The following is a 27,865-nucleotide window of genomic DNA, read 5'->3' as shown; positions in this document are numbered from 1 at the left end:
AAAATTAAATCATGAACATTTTTTTTAAATAGAAGGGGAAGAAAAATAAAAAGATGAGATCCCTGCAAGCTTCTTTTACAACCTGTTTCCCTTCCCAGAGGTATTTACTACCAGCTGTCGGCTTTGCGTTTTTCTCTCTGTATTCTACATAGTTGTATAAATAACTTGCTTTTTCCCCACCCAGAAATTGGGTCAGAAAATACAGTGATCTGCAACTTTTTTTTTTTTGCTTATTGGTTTTCCTGAAAAGGTAAATAATTCAGATGAATATATAAAAAATATATAATGTATATCATAGAATATATAAATAATGTAATAAGTGTATTTCATATATATCCATTATAAATTACATAAATATTATAAAATATACGGACGAAGATCCTTCTTCAGTGTCTTTCTTCCCTTTATCTGCAACTCCCAGGAAACCGATTTTATATGAAACAACGTAATACACTATCTTCCATAAGACACTATCATGATGGAATTGTTACCTTGTTAATTGTTGCAGGTCCCATTGTGTTCCCAGAAAAGCTGATGAGTGAAGTCGGTGTGTAAGAACTTCTTCCACACCAGATGAGGTTCCATGAGATTCTTCATAAAAAAGGAGTTTTTATTGACAGAACTTATTTTCCTCTGGGCCACCCTCTAGGAATGTTGTGGGAAAAGAGGAAGTAGAACTCTGTCCACTTTTTCATAGCTTTCTGTAGCAAAGAGGTATTTCAAGAGATATTTGTAGCAATGAGGAAAAGGGCAATGATACAGTTGTCGGCTCTTTTTCCCTCGTACTGATTTTAACTTTCTGTTCTGCTTCCTGTTGTTTGTATTAGTCTTCACGTAGATTAGTGCCAAACTGAGTCAGTGGTGTTCACTATGAGAGGACTTAATTTGTTAATGGTGTGTTCTATAACGTATTACTTTAGTGTTCTCTTAACTTTGGCGTTGTCGATGTCACAGCATAAGAAAACACTTAGAAATCTCATTACAATAAATTTCATGTTATCCTGTGGGATTTCTGAGCTTTCAGATGTCTAAGCTTTAGAGTGGCTACCAGGGCTATCTATAGGTAAAGACTCAGTGTCCTGTATTAGTCAGTGCTCTTCCGAGAAACGGAATCAATAGGAAGTTCATACAAATATAGAGAGAGAGAAACACACACAGAGAGAGAGAGATTTTAAGGAACTGGCTTACATGATCGTAAAGTGTGATGAGTTCAGAATCTGCAGGATAGGCTGGAATACTGGGGACCCAAGGGAGAATTGATATTGTAATTCCAATCCAAAGACAGTCAGGTGGCAGAATTTTCTCTTCCTTGGGAGAGGTCAGTCTTCTATTAAGGCATTCAAGTGATTGGATGGACCCCACCCACACCACAGAGGGTTTTCTGCTTTACTCCAAGTCTAACTTAAATGTTAATGTTATCTAGGGTGACAGGTTGGGTGGCTCAGTCAGATAAGCATCCAGGTCTTGATCTCAGAGTGTGAAGTTCAAGATTCTCATGGAATCTACTTTTAAAATGTCATCTAAAAAGTACCTTCACAGCAATATCTAGGGTAATATTTGACCAAATACCTGAATACTGTGACCTAGCCAAATTGACATATAAAATTAACCATCATAGCCCCTTTCTATACGGAATATTTATTCTTGTAGCTTCCTATTATCAGATCCAGAAATGAGGTCATGTCACTTTCAAGAAAACTTTAAATGTGACTATTGAAGTTAGCATACAAAAGTAGTCAAATTGCCAGATTTGAGGAAAAAGTCCCTATAAAACTGCCCAATTTCTGACACCAACTGCTGGTAGTGAAGAAGTACCCAAACCACCCTCAATTTCATTCATTCACTAGGACTCCAGGGACTCACAGAAAGTTTATTATGTCCGTGATTGTTGGATATTGTAGGGAAGGGATATAGAATAAAGTCCGTCAAGGCAAGAGACACTTAAGTTCAGAACCTGGGAAGAGTCCTAATACAGAGCTCCTGTCGTTATCCTCTTCCCATTGAGTCACGAGTTACTGGTGGTATTACCTCCTCCCAACTGTGGTGTATGACAACATGCACAGAGGATTGCCAACCATGTGATACTCACCTGAGCTCAGTGTCTGCAGTGTTTATTGGGATTTACATACACAAAATTGATCGATGATTGCCCTATGGTTGAATTCAGTCTGCAGGTGAACCGATACCTCATGATCCAAAGTCTACAACCCAAATCACGTGACTGGTCTTTCTGACTTGGGCGGCCCCCACCCTTCTGACTTGGGTGGACTGTTGGGTATGGCCAGTCCGAACTCTGAACACAGATTATTCTTTCAGGTGTGACATAGATCACCTCCCAAGTTCAGAGACCTAACCTTTTTAGGCAAGGTCAATTTTTAGTGCAGATTTAGAAAATACTATCCCTTACTATTTGGAGACATGAAGAACCATGGATATGTTTTAAGGCAAGAAGATACTAAATAACCAAAGACACATGGTAATGGAAAATTATCAAGCTAGGCAGGTGAGTTTCCTGAGTTTCACTTATCAGATCTATAATAGGAAAGTACTAGATTACGTGAGATCTAAGGTTCTGTAGAAATTTTATGATCGGTGATTTGGTGATTTTAAAAGCCCTGCAGAGACTGGAAAGATTTCTCCTTTCCAGTATCACAACTCCCTTTAATTGTGAAACATTCTAGACAACTTGTCTAGAGGTCGCTATTGGAATCTCACCTTCAAGCTTGAGCGCCCTGAATGGACTTCAGAAGGAATTATTGTCAAGGACTTAATTTGCCTTTGCAAGTGTCTCTTTTACTGAGCAAAGTCCACATCTCGCCCTCTCCCTTCCTGCTCTACAATGTCTTTTTTCTCACTGTCTTATCCATCTTCACCAGGTCACTGAGGAATGATACAATAATGAACTGGTATTTTAAAAAAGGAGATAATTTTTCTCAATCTGACTTTTAATATTCCATTGTTGAGGTAAGAACATTTTTAATGAGAGTTTTCTAGCAATATTAATTTTTTTAGGCAGAAAACTAAAAAATGGCAGTGTACCTGCAAACAGAATGCTATCACAGCTGGACGTGGCCTTGGTTGTCCAACTGTCTCACCCCAAACAGAAGTCCCCTTTATGACAGTCTTTATGGGTGGTTGTCCATTTCCCATTGAATGCTCCTATTGATAGGAAGCTCATAAAATTATCTGGTCATTTTACAGCAGCTCGAAAACTATGGAATTTATTCATAATATTAGAATAATTGCATTGATTTACATAAGATACAATATGAATATAGGAACCCTCACTGATTTTCTTTGTTTTTGTTCAAATGACATTATTAGAACTTTGTGGGCTCTCAGATATTGTTGAAGAATAATGAATGAAGAAAAGTTATGCAAGGTTGTGCATTGATATTTTCATAATGCCCTACTAATTACTTTCTGTTTATGACAACACATATAATGACTCGTATTGTGCAAAGATTTTCTGTATTTATGTGAAAGATTTTAGGGGATAAATGGACTTCAGTGTGAAAGGATAGTCGCAGAATAGGGTAGAAAATGCCATTATGTCAAGAGGAGTAAAAATGAGAAAAAGAATTTTGATTTTATAGAACAGTATAAGATGGACCATTTGTTATATCTACTTCTAAAATGATGAAACCTTATAATGGAATCTATCTTGATATTAACTACATTTCTCTTTTCCCAAGTATGTACAGCATGTTATTGACATAAAATTAGAATAAACTATCCCAATAGAAAAATCTGGTTATCAATTATATTATTAGGTAGATTTAGAGGAATAACAAAACATACTACCAGGCATGAAAAATTTAAACAAAAATCCCATGGCTCTTGGTTGACTAACTTCTAATCCATTGATTTGTCATAATGATCAGTTTGAATAATATTAATGTGTATATATACAAAAGTTTTCATGGTAGACAATCTCAAATTAAAATTGAATTTTATAACATAGAAAGTGTAGCTAAGTTCTAACATTCAGAAAATAATCATTGCATTATTTTATTATTTTATTTTTTTTATTAGCATATAGTGCATTATTTGCTTCAGGGGTACAGGTCTGTGGTCTATCAATCCTACATAATTCATGGCGCTCACCATAGCCCATACCCTCCCCGATGTCCAATACCCAGCCACCCCGTCCCTCCCACCCCCCCATCTCATTATTTTAAATAGTCATTTAAATATGCCCCATTTAAGTATTTTGAGTCAAACAATTAATGATCTAAATATTTGTATAATTTTAAATAATGAGCAATTTTCAGAATTTTTCAGAATATCTTAACAATTACCTAACTGTACTAAAAGTAAAACTGCCCTTTATACAATATAGATATAAAATGTATCAAGAACCATACTGGAACTATAGAAGACTTCAGATACTTTGAACATGAATACAAGACAAAGTATAGGGAGTCTTCCTCCCTCAGACACCGTCTCTTTCCATAGGATCACAGATTCCATATATCATCCCTTTCTTTTGTTTCCCTTTCCCGATTGTCTATATAGTTACCTGAGTGTATAGATAGATTTCTACACACGATGAGCCCTTCTGTAGAGATGCTTCTTTTGCTGAATAGCATAACTTGGAGATATTTTCATATTAGCACGCAGAAGTCCACTTCATTCTTTTCAGTAGACGTGGTACTTCTTCCCCATGGAGAAAATCTTAAATGATGTTTGTTGTTATAAAAAATATTGCAGTGAACATCCTTATACATCTTTTTTTTTCATTTTTTCATTTTTGTGTTAAAATATGTGAAAAAGTGAGACACTTGGGTCACAATTGTGTGTCAGACTTTATTCTCAACCCTGGTAGAGGAGCTTGTTGTGCTGTTTTGGCTTTTTTATGTTCCATAGATCCTTCCCTTTGTTTCCTGAAAGACTGTGCTTTATTTTTCCCATTTGACGCTATCTCTCTCTCTCTCTGAGAGGCTCTCTACAAGGGCTTGGGGCAAGACAATTTTAAGAGTAAATTGCCTTACAGCATATAACACAAAATATTCATTATGATATTTTTTCCAAGCTAGACATACTTTGCCTATTCGAAAAGAAGTTGGTTTTTTCATATTTTAGTAAACAATTTCTTTAATATACTTTATCTGCATATTAGTTGTAGCTTATTTAAAGATAAAGAGATCAAATATAAGTCAAAATTACTTTAGAAATTTTGTCTTTAACTCTCTTTTTTTCAGTGAAGAAATACTGTCATGGAACCACTGAAATTATTTTTTAGCTTCCTTCAAAATGTATCTCATGTTCCTTATCTAGTACTTGTTAAAACCTTTAAGTATGTATGTTCCATTCTCATATTACTTTATATCCTTTCCTTTTGAGTTTCTCATCTCTAGGGCAACTTTTCTTATTACAGTTCACATTTTAATTTCTTTATTACCTCCTGGGAAGGAAGAACAGCCATATATGAAATAATATTTTGAGCCCTACACCCTTTAAATATTTAGTGCATATTATAATTACAGTAGAGACAAAACTCTGTGAATGGATTCTTGTTTCCTTAGCAACTTTGCTTCTATTTATTTCTTTGAAAAATGAATGGTACGGTCCTTGCCCACAAGCATTTTGTGATTAATGGTTATATTATTGTCATTAGTGAACTCTGTGGGGAAAGGTAGCAGGGTTGAAAGGTGCGGGGGGAAATGTCAGAAGTTTTAGGACCAGTGTATAAGGGAGGAGGGCTGGAGAGATAAGCAAGTGAGCCCTACTCTCCCAGTTTTGAGCACCCCACTTGAAAATCAAGGATATTGATTTTAGCAACCACCAAATTTGTACCCTTTCAGAGGAGAAACCGAGTGACAGTGACCATGTGTGGAAGGACCAAAACTGTTATCCACATGGTCTAGGTCGTACTGATCGGCCTTCTTATCCCCGCACAGTTCTCCTGGACCTGACCTTTCTGCATACTCAGTATTCATGATGCTCAGCAGCATTTAAATCTGTAAACAGTTAAAACAAGTATTTTTTAGAGTAAAATAGAAGGCAGCTCTTCTCTGCTATTTTCGAACAGTTTGTACACCATAACATTAAAAGCACAGGCTTTAACATCAAGCAAGCCTTAGAGTCAACTTAGATAAGACAGCTGTTAAATTCTTCACCATAAATATGTCTGAATCCCTCAGAATATTCAGTGAATGTCAGTCCCTTTCATACTCTCCTCAAGGAGAATGTGGGAAAATTACATGAAGTTCTCACAGTCCGTGGTAGTTAAGAAGTTCAACAATAGAGTTAATCTAAATTTATAAAATAACTGTACTCCAGGAGATTCAGATTCTCAATATCACCCATTAAGTAGTGTGTTTGGATCTCGTAGACTCTCCTGTTCTCCCTCTGCCCATCCTTCCCCCTTCCTGTGATTCACTAAGACTCACAGGACTCCAATCCAGTCCTACACATACTCGTGGCTATGATTTACTACACCAAAAGGGTACAAAATAAAGAGAAAAGACAGTGGGGTGAAATCCAAAGAAAACTAGGTGTAAGCTTCCAAGAATTATCTCCTTCTGGAGTCACGCGGAAGACATGTAATTCCTCCCGCAGTGAGTTGTGACAGCACATGAGAAATGTCACCGACGAGGGAAGCTGGCCGGGACCGGAAGTCTAGGGTTTTAGTGGGGTCAGTAGGCACCTTCTGTCTGACATATAGCTGAGTCGGTCTCCCAGGACAAAAGCAGGTAGTCAGTGTAAACCATATGGTTTGCCCAAATGGTTTAGGCACAGTGGACTAGTCTTGTCATGTAGGGAAAGTTTTACTTAGTGAAGGGACCCATTTACCATTCAAGCTCCTGGATGCCCACCAAGGGCCGACCTTGCAAGCAGCCCTTTGCAAGGATAGCGGTCTCAGTCCTATCATGTTAATTTACTTCTGCCAAGGTTGTACCTACACCACAGCAGAAAAGTACTCTGAGACAAGATTCAAGTAAGGAAGAAACAACATGAACAGTGAGTCCATCATTCAAAGAGTAGTTCTGCCCTATACAAATGTTACAATATTGTCTATAAACAAACATTTCAGACATGTATTGTAAAATAGTGTTACAAACCAAACTTTATAGTTATCAGTGGTTCACAGTCTAATACATTCACAACTCCCTTACATTTTATTATTCATCACTGGCAAAAAATCTAACCCAGCAGGGAAAATGTGATAGATCTCATATTGCATGCAGAAGCACAAGCACTAGGTAAAAGATCAAGCAAAACCAACAAAACAAAGGAGAAACGAAACAAAAAACATCTTTCCTCCCCAAATATGTTTTTTTTCCCTTTATTTTGTTGGGCTTTGTTTATTAGAATGTACTCCTACGTTCCTAAATCTTTCCTCAAACTGCATTTTTTGGATAGTCTACTATTATACTGTTTGCATTTTTTTGATGAATGAGAAACAAGTTTTGCCTGAAGAAAAGCCGAGCCTTCTTTACCTATTGCCAGAATCCCTACAAGAAAGTGGAAAATTGCCCCAAAGTTCTCTTCTCCTTCCTTCTTACAGAAGCTTCCTTCCAATAAAGACAAGTAATGAACGAGCAGATAATCAGCTTTGCTAAAGATGAGACAAGATTCTACGCAACGGGGTCCTTTCCACATTATCTATACTGTATGTGATGTAAATGATTATCTTTATGGAATGAGATATTCAGGTTAATGGATGCTTTTCTTCAACTGCTAAGACAGATGACATATCCTGGAAGGTGCTGTCATATATCTGTAGACCTTTCTGAATTGTGGGGACCAGTAAACTGCAATGGCCAGAGAAACCATGAGAATAATTGTTGATTAACGTTGTTGAGGTCTTCCTGTGGGCCCCTCTCAGCTCTAAGTGTGTCATGTGTATAGTGTCATTTCATTCTCGAAGTGAACTTGTCATGGATGTATTTATTATCATAATTACCGTCTTCCACACTTCAAGGACAAAGAAACTGAGGCAAAGGGCAGCTTAACTCCTCCATCACTTCCTGGAGGAGTGGTGTAGGATCCCACAGTCGCACTGAGACTGGGTGTTCTCTTTGATTTTGACCTTGGTGTTATGTGTTTCTGGGTTAGGCAGGGGGATAAAACGTGATTCTGTGTGTGTGTGTGTATTTCATTATGTGTGTGTGTGTGTGTGTGTGTGTGTGTACTTCATTATGTATATGTATGCATGTATGTAAATATTTTATATTGAAATATATATCTAACACTTTTTAAAAATACTCTAAAAATTTTAAAAGCAATAGTCAATTAAATCCATTTTAAGCCAAAATGTATTGCCCTGACATTTCAATAACTGCCTACTTATGTTATAAGTTTCTCATTTCATCCCGAAACTAGAAACAAAACAGAAAGTAATGTTCTAGGTAAGTGTTTCCGTGTGTTAAATACTGAAAAGATCATACTGTTTTTTAAAAAGACTGTCAACTTACCCTCCATGATGATTATAAAGATCACTCACATATGCATCTTTAAGGAGGTATTTTGTAAGCTTTCACTTCCAAAGTCGTTTATTTTGTGACTTGGAACTAGACCATTAAGATAGTCTTCAGTGGAAATGGTTCCATTCAGTGTCATCTAGGTCAGGGGGCCAACATTTTTGGTAAAGTGTCAAAGAGTAAATCAATATGTTTTAGATTTTAGAGACCAAGCAGTCCCTGTCACAATTGTTCATCACTGCCATGGTAGGCAATATGGAATAAATACATACATAAATAAGGCTGTAAAAAACAAGTGTGACCGTGTTCCAATAAACTTTTCTTTATGGATGCTAAAATTTCAATTTCATATAGTTTTCACGTGTCACAAAATTTTATTCTACTCTTGATTGTTTCCAACCTTTAAAAAACACAGAAACTATTCTTAGGTCTAACCCAGACAGTGGCCAGGATTTTGCCCAAGAGCCAGAGCTGGATTGTTTCACCTTGCTGAGGTTTTGTCATTGTTGTTGTTTTTCTATGTTATAGATTTTGATCATAAAATATCAAACTGACATTGTAAACCTCATATATTCACTGTTTTCTAGTCTAACCCATATCTTAGTTAACTCAGTACTGCCAATGAGGGTAGGAAGCCTACGACCAAACCACATCCTCAGTGATCATCACAGATACTATGTCTATGTATAACTAACGAATCTGTAATTTCATTCAAAATATTTTTTCTGGGACTAAAATATGTTGGTAACAATAAAAATATTTTCTAAGGTAACCGGTTTTTTAAATATATCCCCTTTGTAATGTAATCTGTCTTTCATTTGATGATATATGTAAAATCTTACATAGAAGTAGGCGAGGCATGACCAAATCAGTAAGTAAGCAAATGCAGACATTATCCTCATTTTAAGAAGGCAGTAACTGATCTTCAGTGAGGTTACATAATTTCACCCAAGGTCTCAAAACAATTAACCAACAATACCTGGATATGCCCCAGTTCTTCTGACTGTGCGACATCTTATCTTCTAAAAATTCCAACATTTAATTGACCGTTTTAACAGACCCATAGAATGGTTACCAACCTGTTTGAACCTCTTATTACTGTACTTATTTTTTTTTAAGATTTTATTTATTTATTTGACAGACAGAGATCACAAGTAGGCAGAGAGGCTGGCAGAGGGGGAAGCAGGCTCCCTGCTGAGCAGAGAGCCTGATGCGGGGCTCAATCCCAGGACCCTTGGATTATGACCATAGCCTAAGGCAGAGGCTTTACTCCACTTATTTTTTAACTAAAGGACTGCGTGTTTTGAAAATTTCTTAACTTTGGGGCACCTGGGTGGTTCAGTGGGTTAAACATGTGCCTTCAGCTCAGGTAGTGACCTGAGGTTCTGGGACCCAGCCCTGTGTGAGTGTCCCTTTGCTCCTCCCCCAGGTCATGTATTCTCTTTCTCTCTCTCGCAAATTAATAAGAAAATCTTAAAAAAAAAATAAAAGAAAGTTCCTAAACAGTGAAGTGTATAAACTAATGATTAATTTTCCTGGTTAATAATAATGAAAACATTTAGAGCTTTATATGATCAAGAACCTGAGATAAGATCATTCAATCAATGTAATTCCATTCAAAATAAAGGAACTGAATAGTTAATCCATTCATTCTCATTATGGGAAATAGTAAGACTTCCGTTAGGCTCTTTGAAATATTAAAACTAAGCCACAGTCTCCTGTGTCTATTTTTGTAGACTACAGAGTTAGAATGTCTATAATTGTTCCAATTGTCTACATTAGTAGAATAATAGTATAATACTCAGTTCTCGATGAAACTTAAGAAAAATTTTTCCCCTGGGAGGAGAGAGTGGTGGGCATTGGATGGACTTGGCCAAAGTTGGATCTGAAAGTGCCTGTAGCTAGAGAAACACCGAATCAGGCAACACGTATGTTTTAGTGAGATTCCCTCCGTTTTGCTCATAGAGTCTCATAGATCCTTAGGACCTGGAATCCACTTATCATGCTTATCTAGTAGCAATTTAGATAGAAATACCCTCTAGTATTTCTGAAAGTCATTCATCCTTTTCTTAAGTGTCTTCCGTGTATCGAGAGAGTTTTGGCAGTTCTAGTTATTAAAAAGTATTTCCTTGGGTTTCATTTAAGTCTGTGGTCCTGAAACCTCCGTTTGTTATTCTTAGCTCTGCTTTTTGGAGTGACTCTGCTCAGATCTACCTTCTCTTGTATGTAAGAGTTGCTGAAACTGTTCTTCCGAAGATACGATTTCCATGTTTCTTACCATAATAATTAGAGCTAACATTTATTAAGGGCATACTGTTTAGCCAGAAACAATTGTGTGCTTTATGTGTATCAATAATGTGATTTTCGTAATGAGCTGTGAGCTGGGTTCTATTTTTATTTCCATTTCATCATGAAGAAACTGAGTTATCATAAGGTTAAATGGCTCTATCAAAGTCACACCAATAGCGAGGCAGACAGAGATTTTGTACTGGGAATAGTCACATAGCTGGTTAGCGGGGGAACCAGGATTTAAATCCAAACAGTGTAGTTCCAAGGCCTGAGCTACTAACCCCTACACTAATACTCTTTTTATGCCTTATTAAAGTCTTGGTCAATAGATGCCATGTCCCTGTGATTCTAAATTCTTTTAAGTAGCTCTCCCAGGATCTGAGAAATATACTTATTATTCTCTTTCCTCACTCTGGTATCCTGTGCCAGGACAGCCATAAACACCCAATCATGAACGATGGCCACGATAGCCTTTTATTACTTTGTGGTCACATTGAAGAGTCATTAAGAACAGGAAGTCTTGTTCAGTGATCCTGTTAAAAAGTAATCAAAATGCAGAAGTCAATCTGAACAAAACAAATTCTCAGTCCCATCGGAAAGTCAAACTCACGGGATTCTGTCTGCTCACCAACTTGGGAAAAAAATGTAGATTCAAGGAAAAAAAATTAAATCAGAAGAGCAAGAGATGGGGGTGTTTTCTGTTAAATAATGATTAAATAGAGAAAGTTGCTTTTGTAGTTTTTCTGAGAACATCTTGCTGTGAATTGTCATCTTGAGTCATGTTTACTGTTTTTGCAGTGAGAAACTCAACACGCTATATTTCTTTCTTGCTTCACTAAGTTCAGTTGAATAAATGAATTTTGCATGTGTTGATCATTCAGAATTCTGCCATTCTTTATCTTCTTCTAAATATAAATTCTCATTATAAAACACTGTAAATGTAGAAGCCATGGAACCAAAAATCATATAGGATATTCCTAGGTGATCAAAAAAAAAAAAAATCAATCTCTTTCAAGTAATTTTGAGAGTATCTGTTAGAGTGGAAGCAATGTTGGTCACAGAGTTTAAAAAAGAACAGTTCTGGGACTTCCGGAAGCTGGGAATGAAAATGGTGGTCGCCCAATCTCCAGCCCAGAGGAGCTGAGAGCTCGGGGCCCCACTCCTCAGTGCGCCCTTGGAGAAAAGCGCCCAATCACTCCCGTCTCCCTGGTCTCTAGCCGCGCTCCGAGCTCACCCAGCCCGCGACCAGTTCAAGCCCGGATGTGTAAATACCACCGAAGTGGACATTAAGAAGTCATCGAGAATGAGAAACCCACACAAAACATGGAAGTCTGTCTTTGGTTTACAAAATGACATCAGAAGTCACAGCCCTACCCACACCCCCACACCAGAAACTAAACCTCCAACAGAAGATGAGCTACAGCAACAGATTAAATATGGGCAAATACAGTTAGATAGACATCGGTTAAAAATGTCGAAAGTTGCTGATAGTCTGTTAAGTTACACGGAACCATTTCTGGTGCCACCTGACCCTTCGAACCCATGGCTGTCTGACGATACTCCTTTCTGGGAACTCGAAGCGAGCAAAGAACCAAGCCAGCAGAGGGTAAAGCGATGGGGGTTTGGCATGGATGAAGCATTGAAAGACCCCGTTGGGAGAGAACAGTTCCTTAAATTTCTAGAGTCAGAATTCAGCTCAGAAAATTTAAGGTTCTGGCTAGCAGTGGAGGACCTGAAGAAAAGGCCTATTCGAGAAGTCCCTTCCCGAGTGCAGGAAATATGGCAAGAATTTCTGGCTCCCGGAGCCCCCAGCGCCATTAACTTGGATTCCAAGAGCTATGACAAAACCACACAGAACGTGAAGGAGCCCGGGCGGTACACGTTCGAGGACGCTCAGGACCACATTTACAAATTGATGAAAAGTGATTCATATCCACGTTTTATAAGATCCAGCGCCTACCAAGAGCTTCTACAGGCAAAGAAAAAGGGGAAATCTCTCACGTCAACGAGGTTAACAAGCCTCGTTCAGTCTTACTAAAAGGATCACCTTGTAGCATGGAAGAGACTGGAGTCACTGCATACACTTTGTAGCTCTTTGTTATTACCTGGAGCCGAGGACATTAGACCAAGATGTTGCATGAGCAAAGGACCTGAATTGTTCTCTCTTTGTGTACATTAAGGCATTGCTATCCCACGCGACTCTGCCATCTCGATGCCTCCATTTCAGAATGTTGTCTGCTTACCTTCTCCTTGTACTACACTGGATCTGTGTCTTTTCCTTTTTAACAAGTTCAAGTGAAGTAAACCTTTTTTCCCCCCTTTCTCTTTCTCTTAAAGCTTCGGCTAGACTCACAGTTCACTGAAAATTCACTCGGTCAAAAACTGGAAGAATTGTAAAAGAAAAAACATATGTCAATAAGTATACATACGGCTTCACATTTATTAAACAATAAATTAGCAAAGAAAGTTTCATTTCACCAATGTGTTCACAGTCAGAAACAAGCTCCTGTCTTTGTCTGTCGTCTGTACATTCTCGGTTAATGTTTCTTGCATTTATTTTTATACCATATTTAAATAAGAAACACCTTTTACTCCAAATGTATTAAAGTTGATCCCCTCTCTGTAAATTTGTGTATGTTTATATTGTTGTTTTATCTTTCATTAAAGGATGCAGAATCTCAAAAAAAAATAATAGTTCTATATAAAAGCGGACATTAATTTACCTCTTTCTGCAGTTGGTAAAAGGAAGGAGTGGGGTCCCATTTAGTTCTTAAGTTGTATCATTAGACACATTTGGTTGTTATCATTCTTTTGAAAAGCGTGAAGTGCAAAACAAAATAACAGAAAAAAATTTAATTAGGTATGGTCTCTTTAATATAGTTCTCGGAGTTGGTGTGTTCATAAGAATCTTAAGTCTGGCCACACCAGTTGACTTTGGAGCCCTGATGTGTGTATGGGCGTGTTAACACAGAATCATCTCATGAGCCAGACCATCTCTTGGCAGAGACAGGAACTAATGAAAAATCAACTAATGCCCCTAACAATTGTGTCTGGAATGGCTGCATTTTTTCTTTCTCCTACAGTAAGAAGCCTTTTGCCCGACCAAACGTCAGTACTCTATTGTAATTGCTTTTGTTTTGACTACAAAGTACTTGGCTGCTTCAGAATGCAGGGTGATTAATGATCTCACTATCTGTGTGTTCTCTGCCAAATTGAATTTAGTGTATTTGTACAGGTGATCAGTCTGGCCTGTGTATACACAGAAGAAAATTAATAATTAAAAACAGATAAGCTACCTGGTGGTCACTTCTAACTTAATTTGTTTAGGCTTAGGTCCACTCCTCGTCATTCACCCTCTCTGGAGTCACGGTGCTCCAGGAGAGTAGAAAGGGTAAGAAGACAGACTTCCTTAAACACAAAAAAACCTGCAGTGGGAAAAATTCTGGAGCGGGGTGTGTTTGGGGAATGTAGTCTGAAAAAGGCAGTCTCCGTACTTTTTATCTATTTATTTATTTATTTACTTTTATTTATTTATTTGTTTTTGTTTTTTTCATGAAAACCTCCAGGGCTGAGCTTTCAGTCTCTTGCCATGTGGTGCCTGATGGGGGAGAAAACTCAGGCAAGATATGTTGAATGACCACCCAAAGATGTGATCACTTTTGAAATAGCCCAGTCGGACAGATTGGACCAGCAAATTGAACCACAGCTACCACAGTTTTCAACTCCTTTTTTTTTTAAATCCTTGAGGAAATTTATTTTGCATTTGTTTGCTGGAACCAACATAATTGTCTTGACCATTCCAGTTTGTTTTCTTCTCCAGAAGCTGCCAAATCCTGGGTATGGTTTTCAGACTCCGTCTTCATTGAGTGTTTAAGGGCAAAGGACATTTATTTTTGCCAAACGTACTCTGCATTTCACAAATGATACATGAGGATTAGTGAATGGTGTTCACTGTAGCATTAAACTTCTTTTTTTTACGGCCAGATACCATTTTAATCTAAATCTGCAGGAGCTTTTCACGAGAGAATTACCCTGCGAGGTTACATTTGGATTCGTTCTACTCAATAAAGTGACATAAAAATAGGAGCCAAAGTTCAGCAGAATTTTTGAGAGCCTGTCCTATTAGTTTTCTTGTTTATTAATGTGCCTAAAACTTTAATGGTGTTTTCACAAATTTTATACCATAATGAACACATGATGTCAGAATATGCTCCAGACTCATGAGCTGATTTTTACAACAATCCTAAACTTTCAAGAATGGCTTAAAATTGCTTTTACCCTTTAGCTTCTTATAATTCCAAAATTCTTAACATTTATGTTAACGGTTTCTTTATAACACATGCTTGACAGCAGGGTTTGAATGCAAGGTACACATCAGAAGAGGTTGAGCACGATTTTTTGAGCAGGTAGGGAAGAATATCTGAAACAAATTTTGAGTGAAACCATTTAGATGAAAAAAAATAGATGATATTGTTAATAATGGTGGCACAGTGATGTGGTTTCCACCCTACTACCTCGACAATATAGTCAAACAATGTGAGGGAGAGAACCAGTAGAAATCATAAAAGAGTAATTGGCATGTCATTTGCCATAAGTTAGCAATTTATTTGTTTTTAGATTTTTTTAAAGATTTTATTTATTTATTTGACAGAGAGAGATCACAAGCAGGCAGAGAGGCAGGCAGAGAGAGAGAGAGGAGGAAGCAGGCTTCCCGCTGAGCAGAGAGCCCGATGTGGGGCTCGATCCCAGGACCCTGAGATCATGACCTAGAGCCGAAGGTAGAGGCTTCAACCCACTGAGCCACCCAGGCACCCCATAAGTTAGCAATTTAATATTTACCATTTTTTGCTTCATTTCTGAAAATACCGGTGGCCAGTCACAGTGGATTGAACCCCTGAAGGTACCTTGTGCTCAGGGTCACTGCGTGACTCAGGGCTGCCCCTGTCCAAAGGCTGCCAAGGACACTATGGTGGGAATGGTCTTCCCACACTTCCCATAGTGTGTCATGTGACTCAGTAACCCATAAGGCTCCGTGTTTGATACAGAAAATCAAAGGGTGTATAAAATGAAGTTTCTGCTTTCAAGAAATTTCTGGAATAAGGGAGATAGACATTACTTTTTACGACATAGACTCTCATGGTCAAAGGTTAATTAATGTACCTTTGGTCAGTATAGCTAGTGAGAAGAGTATACAATATCTGAAATTTAGGTATTCTGACTAAAATTTAGTGTTACTAACATCACATCATTTTGCATTGATTTCTTTTAAGTCAAATCTTTGTACCAAGAGTGTGATGTTTTTAGTAATAGTTTTTCAGAAATTATCATTTTTAAAAAACCCTCCGCCTTTGCGAGAAACTGTGTAGTAATAGGCTAGTACAAGCTGCTTCCAGATTCAGCTGAAACATGTGCTCTAGCATTTTATTTGTTTCCGTTTTAGTTGTGCTTCGTGTGACTTTTGAAATAATCTTGTCCTTTGGGAGGGCAGTTTTTTCTTTTTTTGTTTTCTTATGTTCTGTTAGCCAACATATAGTAAGTACATCATCAGTTTTTGATGTAACCGGTCAGTTTTTAAGAGCTCATGATGTGGCAAAAGGGAGACTCGACGTCTCCTCTCCCCTCCATTCTCCATCTGAAAATATCTACTTGAACTTTTTAACCTCAGAGCCTTGGAAGGAGGAATTGATAATACTTGTGTTTCAGATCATATATTACCTAAGCACTCAGTGCTTCTGAGAGTCTCAGTAAATACGTGTGTGCGTCATGTGTGTTAATCACATAGTAATTCCCCTTTGCTCATGGGAGATACATCCCAGGATCCCCAGTGGCTGCCTGAAACCATAGAGAGTACCAAACCCTATATACGCTACATTTTTTCCTATACATACATACCTATGATAAAGTTTAATTCATTAGTTGGATGCAATAAGAGATTAACACCAAAAACTAATGATAACAGAGACCAATTTTTAACAATATACTATAAGAAAATTTTGTGAATGTGGTCTGTCTGTCTCAGAATAACATTGGACTGTCCTTGCCCTTCTTGTTGTGGTGGCCTGAGGGAGTGGAATACGGGTGTGATGAGAGGAAGTGGCCTGGGATGAGGTAGGCAGCGTATGGACCTACTGCAGGAGGATCCTTGGAAGAAGGATCAGGGGCTTCTAATGACCTTTGACTGCAGGTAACTGAAACCATGGAAACCAAAACAGTGGGTAAGGGAGAACCACCGTATTTACAAATATGTACCCCAAGCCTATTTATTCACCATTTTCATTTGAAGATATGTTGCAGACAGTCATTTCCTCTTCTCACAAACAGAGGGAGGCATGACATCATATATTTAAAAGGGTTGATTCGGGGGGTGCCTGGGTGGCTCAGTGGGTTGAAGCCTCTGCCTTCGGCTCGGGTCATGATCCTGGGGTCTTGGGATCGAGCCCCGCATCGGGCTCTCTGCTCCTCGGGGAGCCTGCTTCCTCCTCTCTCTCTGCCTGTCTCTCTGCCTACTTGTGGTCTCTATCTGTCGAATAAATAAATCTTTAAAAAAAAAAAAAAAAAAAAGGTTGATTCGGGAAATAGGGGCAAGTAGCAATCACAGCATATCTGTGGTAGGCTGTTTTCATCAAACCCAAGGTCAATAGCTAGTCAATAATATATTTGATAAGTAAATACCAAGATTTGGCTGAATCTAAGGCCTCAACCTGTAAAGTTACCATTCTATGCTATTTGCAAACAAACCAGTTATTGAACCCATTTCCCCCCTATACTGCAGATGAGTTATTCAGAGAAGCTATGACAGCTTAGGGAGTATCTAGAACATTCTGAGTTCATAAGATGGAAGATACTGATAATCTCCTATAATGAGTGCCATGTATCCCTCTCACAAGTAGACTCCTACATAGCATAAACCACAGGTCTACATCAAAATAATACTTTGGAGGTTTTGTGTTTGTGGCGAGAAAGTGAGTAAAAATTTCCTTAATCCCTTTTTGCGAATTAGTAATTCTTGAGTTAGTTTACATATTAAACAATGTCTGCAAAACAGATATGCTCTTATACTGTTGATATTATTTGGCACATATGTGCAGAGAATTCGAGTAATAATCGGTTAATTACTAACACTGGTAAGATGAGACGTTATTTGTGGCTCCAGTGGCCATAAAATTGTGGATTCATCGTTTTTGACATGGCGTATTTGGAAGCAACACATCCATTTGGAAAAGTTTTGTGTTGATCTATATTCTGAATTTAATATATACAATAATAATTTTATTTTAAAGAGAAATAGGAACCTAAATAATCAGAATAAGCAGATTAAAAGAAAATCATTCCAATTTAAAATAACTCAGAATGCTTACTACAACTCTATAGATGACAAAAAGCAAAATGAAAAATCTTTGCAGGGATGCTAAGACAAACAAAGAAACAAACAAACAAAAATCCCCAAAGCAACCACTTTAGAGAAAACATAAAACACAAAGAAGATTGTATACTGAAAATGGAAATTTCTGACACTTAATAGATATTTTTCAGAATCCAACTTTGACTTTGAAATATGTAGTATAAAGGAGTTTACAGAATTTCTTAAACAGTGTAGTATAAAGTGCTTGGTATATGAGCTTTTTGGAGCATTAAATATATGCATGTTATTCCGTGGTATTAAAGAATGGAAATATAATGTAACAAGGGGCTAAGCTGACTTCCCTTTTGACAAGAAATATCAAAGGCTGGCATTGTTAACACTAACACTGTAGGAATACTGGAAGGAGAAGAATCCCTTTATTAAACTTCCAAACAAAACTACTCCTTCAGAGATGTAGGAACAGCACGTGTGTGTATGCACGAGTTGTATACTAATACAGAATATTAGAGACTACCATACTGATCAAAATTCTATTTTATGGTGCCCAGTATTTCATCTCTAATTTTGGCATCTTTTTATGATTCTTCGGTGTGTTTGTGTCAAAATACTATGGTTGAATTAAGTAACATTGCTTAAATTCCTTCTTATCAAGCAAAAGCTTATTTAAGTTGGCATTTCCCAAATTGTGTTTCACTGACATTTGATTCTATAAAAGACAACACTAAAAAACAATTCTATACTCAAATTAGTTGGGGAAATGCTGCATTTTATAAATTCCCTTTTGGGGGCGCCTGGGTGGCTCAGTGGGTTAAAGCCTCTGCCTTCAGCTCAGATCATGATCCCAGGTCACAGGAGCCCCGCATCGGGCTCTCCGCTCAGCGGGGAGTCTGCTTCCCCCTCTCTCTCTGCCTCCCTCTCTGCCTGCTTGTGGTCTCTGCCTGTCAGATAAATAAATGAAATCTTTAAAAACATAAAAATAAAAATAAAAATTCCCTTTTGGACCGTGGAGCAAAAATAACTAATGCTCACCCAAACATAAGCTTGCTTCTTTATATTTTCCAGTCCCACAGGGTACTGACCTATGTGACCAGTTATAACCAGTACAGTGTAAGCAGAGGGAAGTTAATTTCACAGTAAGACATTGGAAGACTTGTGAACTAGGTGTCAATCTCTGTTTTGTTCTGTTGTTTCTTTATTTCCCTTTTCTTACTGTGGTGATGGAGGAAGCCCCATGTTGCAGGCAGTTCGAGATGGGGGTACCTCCACTGGCCAGGGGTCCTTGTGGACTGAGCACCGCTGCTATCCTGTGTGCATGCTTGATGGGTGTGTAGTGTGAATGGTAAATTACCCTTTATTGTGTTGAGCCACTGGAGTTCAGGGTTCGTTATCAAGATATAATCTAGCATATATTGACCTATGCTGACCTAGCTTATAGTGAGCATATAACGCATATTATATTAGAGCTTTAGAAGCCCTGTAGTAAAGGGAGCTCTTCACTGTGTGTTAAATCCCAAACTTATTTGACTGTAGAAACCTATTTTCCTCCTGGAATCTATCCATATCCCTTTGATCTGGTGTTCTGTGGAGGACAGTTTGTAAAACGCTGATTTTAAATGCTTCTTCACCATACTTATGTTATCATCTTGTTTAACCGTATGGGATCACGCAATTTGAGGTTTACTGTCCACAGGATAAGCGAGTGAGACACTTTCTTTTGTTTGCCAAATATTACTTTCAGGGTTTGGGGATACATATTTATAGTGAATGGGAAATTTGTGGCCATGTTTATATTTCCCTTTATTACTGTGTGTTGGAAACACATCTTGCCTTATCCCTCACCTTTTCAGGAAGTGTAGGTTCTTCTCCTTAAAACAACAGCAGTAATAACTAAAGATCTCTTGTAGTGGTCCAAATATTTGATGGATTTAGTAGTTATTTTCTGTGTTGTCCTGAGTTTTCTGATAACTCAGGTCCAAAAGCCGCCCCCCCCCTTTTTTTAACAAATGTCTTAAGATTATAGAGAAGTAAGAGATGTTTTTCTTTTGAGCTTTTGTTGATAACTCTAAAAATTTGGACTGGACACTGGCTGGAAAAATAGGAGTTCATTTTTCTTCCTGGTTCTCTCTTTTGGGTAGAAATTTGATGACCGCAGTCTGTCATCTGATGTATCGTCTTCCTGTTCTTCTAAAATTACTACTGCTCTGCTCACTACTGTTCACAGGTGCTGACAGGCTGTTCTGCTGGTGTATTCATGTTAGCTTGACACTGTGTTTTCAAAACTAATGTGAGATAATCTATAATCTTTGGTATTTCATTATATTTTTGGATCATTTATTCAAAGTAATACAGTACCAACTCTGATGACGGAAGTACCTGCCGTTGATACCTTTTTTTTTTTTACACCCAGAGAGCACATTTCTTCTTAGAGAAGGGAATATTTATCCCTTCCTTACATTGCCAGTGCTTAAGGTAATTAAGCTTTTAAAAACTTTCTCTTTAATTTCAAAGCCATACACCAGTATTACGCTATCGTTTCTTCCATATATTATGCTCGTAAAGTATTTAGTGGATTGCCTTTTGACGTGTTCATCACTGATTTCCTCGATGCATAATCTTTCATTCTCCTACCGGTTTTAGACCCAATGTCAGGCTTTAACATCTTCCTTTAAGTACCGATATTCAGCAAGGAACTCGTTTGCCTTTTGTTTTGTTTTCTCTCCCTCTAATGTCACATCTGCTCCCTCACCTTCCACTATGACTTCCAAGTAGATGATTTGAAAATCCCATGTCCAGTCCAGACCTAATTTCATTAACTCACCCCACATCTCTAAGTGTTTCCAAACCCAACTCCAGCAGCATTTACTGTCTCTCTGTGTCTTCACCTTCAAAGCTCACACATTCTGTAGCTCACCACAAAGGGGAATGTCCTTTTATCCTTCCATTTATTTAAAAGCAGAATGACTGTTTTCTTAGTCATGTAGGTTCCAACATACTTGCCTGCTTTGGAAGTGTTATTTAAAAAATCATCTTTCCTGGTATTGCATGGATACTAAGAGATGTCCTGGATTTATGGGATCATCCCACATTCAAATACTCTGTCCTATTGTTAACATAGCTGTATTAGAATTTGCCCAACCAGTTGCCTCACTGTTTGAATTAATTTTGAAAACGTGGACCTTAGTAGTAAGAAGCTTGGTGGAGTAAAAATAAATGTAAAAGTGACTTTTTTTTTTTCATTTTAAAGTTTGGTCAGTTAATATTTCTTAAACCTAATATTTAATAAACTATATGAGAAGTATGAAACTTATCTATGAACTTTTCTCACAAGAAACTCTTGATCTTTTATTTCTCTTACCGAAATTCTATTTGACATTCAATTTAAAATCTGAAGGATGTAATGAAAGCCCTTAGACAATGACTGTGAAATAATAATATAGGGTGACATTTAATGAAGTGGATGGGCATGTCTTTTACCTGAAGAGAAGATGCAGGGATTGAAAGTCACACTGGTTAGATAGTCTGGACGTATGTTCATCTTACATCAGAATCTCTGGGGAGCATTAGTACTTAGTTTCCCCCCAAAACAGTATCTCTGTAAATATTTCACAGTTGCACATTGTTTAACACTCAGTGGTGAGAGAGTTAAAGCTACTTATTACCAAATTTAATAATTAATGCTAGACTTATTACCAAATCCTTCAAAATATTAACAATCCTGAAGAGCCCATACCTTTTACAGTAATGTAAGTAGGTACATATTTTCTATTTTGTTTTCATGACTATTTCATATCAATTGCTTATCCAGTTAACTGAAAAACTCAGTTTTAGAATTTGAGATGGGGACATGCCAGTTCAGTGAAGCATCATCCTCATTGTCAAATATCTAGGGTAACAGTTCACTGCACACTTGGAATGTCCCACAACTCATTTTAGTTCCCACTGGATGTAAATCAAAAGGTTACATTGACACCTTGTCCTGGACTTCTAAAATAAGGGCCAGAAATTTAGGTGTATTTCACTGACTCACACAGTGAATAATTCATAGAGAGCAAAGAGGTGATCTTAAGATAAAGGTTCGATAATGTTTTAAACCTTTATTTAAACCTTGTTGGTATAAAAACTTTTAATTAAAACTATAACCACCTTTCTCCCTCCCGGCCATTTTGGCGGCTGCTCTTGGTTGGGGCCGTCCCGCACCTAAGGCAGGAAGATGGTGGCCGTGAAGATGATGAAAAAGTCGCTGGAGTCGATCAACTCCAGGCTCCAGCTCATTATGAAAAGTGGAAAATACGTGCTGGGTACAAGCAGACTCTGAAAATGATCAGACATGGCAAAGCGAAGCCGGTCATCCTCGCCAACAACTGCCCGGCCTTGAGGAAATCTGAAATAGAATACTATGCCATGTTGGCCATAACTGGTGTCCATCACTACAGTGGCAATAAAATTGAATTGGGCACAGCATGTGGGAAAGACTACAGAGTATGCACACTGGCTATCATTGATCCAGGTGATTCTGATAGCATTAGAAGCATGCCAGAACAGACTGGTGAAAAGTAAATCACGCAGAATTTTTCTTTAATAAAACTGGCCACAGCTTGTTAAAAAAAAACACACACACACAACTATAACCATATGTAATTTCAGTATAAAAACACATAGCCATTGAAGAACCTTCATCTAGAAGTCAGCTTAAGAACTATCTCCAACCCTATTCTTCTGGGTTGGCAAAATAAGTGTTTTTCTTGGGATTGTTACAGAGTCTCAGAGGACTTACGTATTGCTGGACAGTTAATATCCTTGCTGTCATTGAATCATCTCTCTAGGTGTCCCCTGAAAGGTCCATCAATCTATATGATCCTCAGTTGAAGATACTCTTATAGACTTTCCTTCCCGTCTGCATTTATCATGGTGCTCTCTGCACCATGATTACATGTGTGGGCATGGACACCATTCCCTGGTTTCTCTAACATTGGATGCGAGTATCCACAAGATAAACCCAGCAACCAACCGTCTTTCTCTAAGGTCTTGCTGACTCCCTGGGGTCTACCACTTGCTACTCCCTGGGGAAGGTCATCCTCCTGGCTCTTTAATCTCCCAACCCTCTCTGAGTTTTTTCCACTTCTCAAAGACCCTACCTGAGAAAGAGTCACAGAGCAATTCTGTGTACTCTCTTGTCACTGAGACGTGTGTGTGCTGCCCTCAATTCCTTGTCTCCAGCCAGAGGAAAAGGAAAGAGAAAAGGGAGAGATTATCAGAGGTTTATTGGTTTTTCCTGTCATACCTCCTTTCTAGGAAGAGTTAGAGAAGAAACAAAGGAAAAAGTAATATTAATATTTCCCATCTTTGTTGTAAAATTGATAGTACATCATATTCCCTCAGAACGTAACAAGCATCTTAATATATCTGCATAGCCATCATGTATTGTGCCTTCTTACTCATTCTTCTGGAATAATTTCTGCTCTTACTATAGTACTTTCTCCGAGGCTATTTTCAAATACCATTTGTTATATATATCTGTGCATACCAAAACTTTTGAAATCCTAGATGCCTACAGATATATTAATTTTATCCTTACATTTAAGTGGTGAAATAGCTACATATGAAATTATAAGCCACAGGTTCTTTTCCCTGGACATGTAGAACGGTTAATCCTTTATCTACTCGCATTCAGGACGTCTAATGTCCATGTGATCTCCTTGTTCCTTTGCTGCATGTTTCTGAGAGCTTTTAGACTGTTTCCATCTTTTTTTTTTTTAAGATTTTTATTTATTTATTTGACAGACAGAGATCACAAGTAGGCAGAGAGGCAGGCAGAGAGAGTGAGAGGGTAGCAGGCTCCCCTCAGAGCAGAGAGCCGGACGTGGGACTCGATCCCAGGACTCTGAGATCATGACCTGAGCCGAAGGCAGAGGCTTTAACCCGCTGAGCCATGTAGACGCCCCATGTTTCCATCTTGTTTACTTAGATTTTACTTTTTTTTTTACTTTTCTATGATGTACTAAGAGTAGGTTTTTATTTCCCCTATCCTATATGTTAGTTGTTGAGAGAGGTATGAATGAGATAGAGAAAACTAGGGTAAGTCCTCAGAATCCATTTGGGGTGTGTGTGTGTGTGTGTGTGTGTGTGTGTGTGAAATGGGGTGTGTGTGTGTGTGTGTGTGTGTGTGTGTGTGTGTGTGAAATACCTTCTTCAGAACCTTGACCCTACAGGCCCTTTGCCTCAAAATGAAGCTCAATAGGCCAAAAGCTTCCCGTGTTGAATTGTTACCTCTTCAAGGCATCTCATCTCCAACTCAAGTGAGTGGTTCATCTTGTTGAGGGGGAGGATATATAGAAATAGCCTGTGAGCAACAGAATGGAAATAGCCTATGAGCAACAGAATGGAAATAGCCTGTGAGCATGATTCCTCCTTTAGTCTCTGCCCACCCGCCCACCATTTTGTGGTGTTACACTACCCTAGCACAGCACACCTCCCCCTCTCTGTTCTGACATGCTCACGGGATGCAGCCCCCCCATGTTCCAGCAAGTTACGCCTGGGGCCTAGGGACCATGGAGGTGAGTGTGAGCTCTTAGCATTCCTCCCCTCTGGATCCGAGTTCATGGTGTTTTCCAACATGCACTCCTAATCCATGGCTTGTCCTTTTGATGGTTTGTTTTCTTTAAAAATAAGAAGATAGTGGATTTTTAAGGATCCTGAATTCAATGTTTAAATTCTACCACCTGCTGCCTTGACTAAAAATTATTATATTTTACCACCAGTTTTCCCTGGTTGGGGTCAATGGAAATTTCATAACCTTGTTTAGGAAAACAAAACAAACAAACAAACAAAAAAGCAATGCCCCTGCTCTCCCCTCCTCCTTTCCTTTCAAATTGCTATGTTTAGGCCTCCCTGGTTAGAGATTTCAGGACTGCTACTGGGACTCAGCATGAGAAATAAGGACAACAGCATAACGATTTCTGGCAGCCCCAGTATCTGACCTTTCTAAAATATTAACTCATTTAATTCATCTAAAAACTAGTATATAACATTAATGATGTTAGTAATATTGCCACTTTACAGACAAGATCAGTATTGTTTGGAAAATTGACAAACCCCTAAATTTAGTAAGTAACAAAGCCATGTTTTGTATTCAGGTTTATCAGATTCACGTCGTTTTTGAAAAATCAAAACATCTGGCCTTGAAGGCAAAAGAAGTTACGCCAGCCCTGTCAACGGCGTGCCATCCATAAGCCATATAACTTCTCTGTGCCTCAATTTTCTCGTTTGATAATTGAGAATATATAAGCCATTTCACAGTAATTTCGTAGTTGTTTTGAACATCAAGCTGAATTCAACCAATAATGTATGTGAATATGCCTAATATCCACTGTGTTGGTGTTTAGTAAATGTTTGCTGAATATGAATTTGTGGAAAATTGTTCCATATCCGTTTTTCAATAGAAACCACCATCCTTAGTGCTGTCTGATTATTTGGCATTATTCCTTTTTTTTTTTTTTTTTTTTTTGGTCCACTCAGCAAAATGAACCAGACTTACATGCATCAGAAACTATCCTAATAGCAAGCTTTACTAAAAATTAAAAAGATACAAGCAATACGGAAATACGGAGATGTCCCGTATGGATTCCAGGTCCTTCTTCTCTACATTGGACACTTTTCTTGGACCAAAGTAATAGATGATCTATCTCAGTGGATATTTCTGGTGGCCTCCCGTAGTGAGAAGTGTTATGAAACACCAGCATTCTGCACTGAAATCATTCAGGGATTATATGGCACTTTCCAAGGACCTATGCCTCATAAAGCTATAGATTCTACATGTATTTACCATAGCGATCCTATACTAGGGACAGTCTGCTAAACTAATTTCATAAATAAGAAATTTCCTCAAGACAAATATTAGTAAATTTATCAGAAAGGGTTAGATTTTATAGTGGAGTGACCAAAGTTTTTCCCCCTGAGAGAGAAATAGAGCATTGGCCACGCTCAACTTATCCCTTTCCATGTAGCATAAGTATAACTGAGATTATTGTAATAAATATTGACATATTGTAATCTCATGCGTAATGTCAAATGTTTTCAACTGTAAATTGAGCAATTTACAGTAAATCAAGTCAAGTAATCATATATTGAGTACCCACTGTATACATGGTAAATTTGGCAAAAAGAAGTCTAATTGAGACCAAAATGCCTTTCGCTGTCTAGGAATACTTGCTTCCTGTCAAGACATGGTAACATTTTAATTATTGAAATAGAATATGTAATATAAACCAAGAGTAAACAGTTCTATGTGAGGGAACAAAAGAATTCCCAGGAAGGTTTTCCAGATCGCTGGCAGACTAAAGTACAGGATGGAGAGCTTTTTAATTGTTCGAGATAAGAAATCTTTTTCCCATTAGGGAATCAGATAACTGAAGAGGGGGGTGTGAATACAGGTGTGTGCATGTGTTGCTCTCTGCAAGTTTCCTTTCTTGTTTGTGCATTCACATTATCTGGAGAATTCGTGAATATTCTATTTTCACATTAGCATTTCTGAAACCTGGGTTAAATAAAGATAGTGTGTAATAGAGGAAAGCAGAGGAAGGAGGAAAGAAGAAAGAATGAATTAGTCTGCAAATAACATTTACTAAAAGTCCACTTCATAGCAGGAATGATAGTAAGAGTTTTTTATAAATGCTAGGTTAACTTGGAGTTATAACAAGTATCTATTGCTGCTTTTCTTTTTAAATAGAATTCTAGTGTCTTGTGTAGGAAATTTATTGTTGGGAACCTCTAGGAAACAAATTCTCTAAAATATCCTTCAGGTAATGGGATCATTTTTGGTAAAATGGCCAAGTTACTTCTTGCTGATTGGTACATGGTGCAAAGCAAGAACCACTTTGACTCGAGAGCAGGAAAGAGTCATAGATCTTTCTTACTAAATTAACTGATCTTGCATGTAAATTGAGAAAGATTGCCAAAGGCAGGATTGCCTCCAAAGAATTGAACCTGGAATCATGAGGTTACATGGGTAGAAAGTGCTTTTGTTTAAATAAAAATATTATGGTTTAGTAATAATCATGGTAATTACGATACAGTACAAGGGAAGCATGTTGGAAACGAGAACACGGTTTTGGTGGCAGTTGCTAAGTTATTATCAAGGGCTAAACCAATTCAAAGAGGATGGTGGCTGTGAACATTTTAATATTTTACTCTGTCAAGATTATCTAGCGAAATCTCTTGTGTAAACTACAGTCTAGAAATCCCTTCCTCCAATGCACAAGGCTGAGGGTGTAGCAGAAAAGAAGAAAGAAGAAATTATATTTGCAAGCATTCTGGTGCTTTCTTGAGAACATGGTGGTTTCAGATTCCCATCAGTGAACATTTAAAAACAAATCCCCATTATTTGCCTCAGTGGTCACTGAGCTAAGGAAAAGGCCTATTGGTTTTAGGGGGAAAAAAATGAAACAAAGCGTGTGAGACAATGAAACAATGAGAAGTTGGTGAAGGCAGCTCTCAAGTGGGTTGTATCACATGCAGATTTATTTTTAACTCTGATATTGAGTAATACACAGAACACTTGAGCAACTTGTGAAAGTTCTGATTTAGATCCTGCAGAGAAATCCGGTTGAAATACACAGTATACTTCCCCATGAGTCTTGCCCTAGCTTAACACAACATCTCATTGCTTTTATTGTTCTATACCTTGGAAAAGCCCAAGAGCTTCTGACTATGGAAGTAGACTGCTTGCAAATTTTTACCCAAATTCAGCTCTGTATATAGCATATTAACATTAGACCATATTAACATT

General features: G+C 37.9%; 2 protein-coding genes and 1 pseudogene across 2 annotated transcripts in view; all 3 read left to right on the top strand.

Moving 5' to 3' along the window:
* Positions 1-27,865, top strand: part of CNTNAP2 (contactin associated protein 2) — a 1,946,064-nt gene that overhangs the window by 262,299 nt on the left and 1,655,900 nt on the right. The window lies entirely within an intron of this gene.
* LOC123952086 (regulator of G-protein signaling 7-like) lies at positions 6,431-13,372 on the top strand. Its single transcript, XM_046021329.1, has 2 exons — positions 6,431-6,563; positions 11,957-13,372. The coding sequence occupies exons 1-2, from the start codon at positions 6,431-6,433 to the stop codon at positions 12,754-12,756; spliced, it is 933 nt and encodes a 310-aa protein (XP_045877285.1). The 3' UTR covers positions 12,757-13,372.
* Positions 22,228-22,669, top strand: LOC123951851 (annotated as a pseudogene).

Source organism: Meles meles, chromosome 10 (assembly GCF_922984935.1).
Source record: "Meles meles chromosome 10, mMelMel3.1 paternal haplotype, whole genome shotgun sequence".
NCBI classification, from domain to species: domain Eukaryota; kingdom Metazoa; phylum Chordata; class Mammalia; order Carnivora; family Mustelidae; genus Meles; species Meles meles.
The sequence above is the reverse complement of the archived record's forward strand: the minus strand, read 5'-3'. Positions and strand labels throughout refer to the sequence as shown.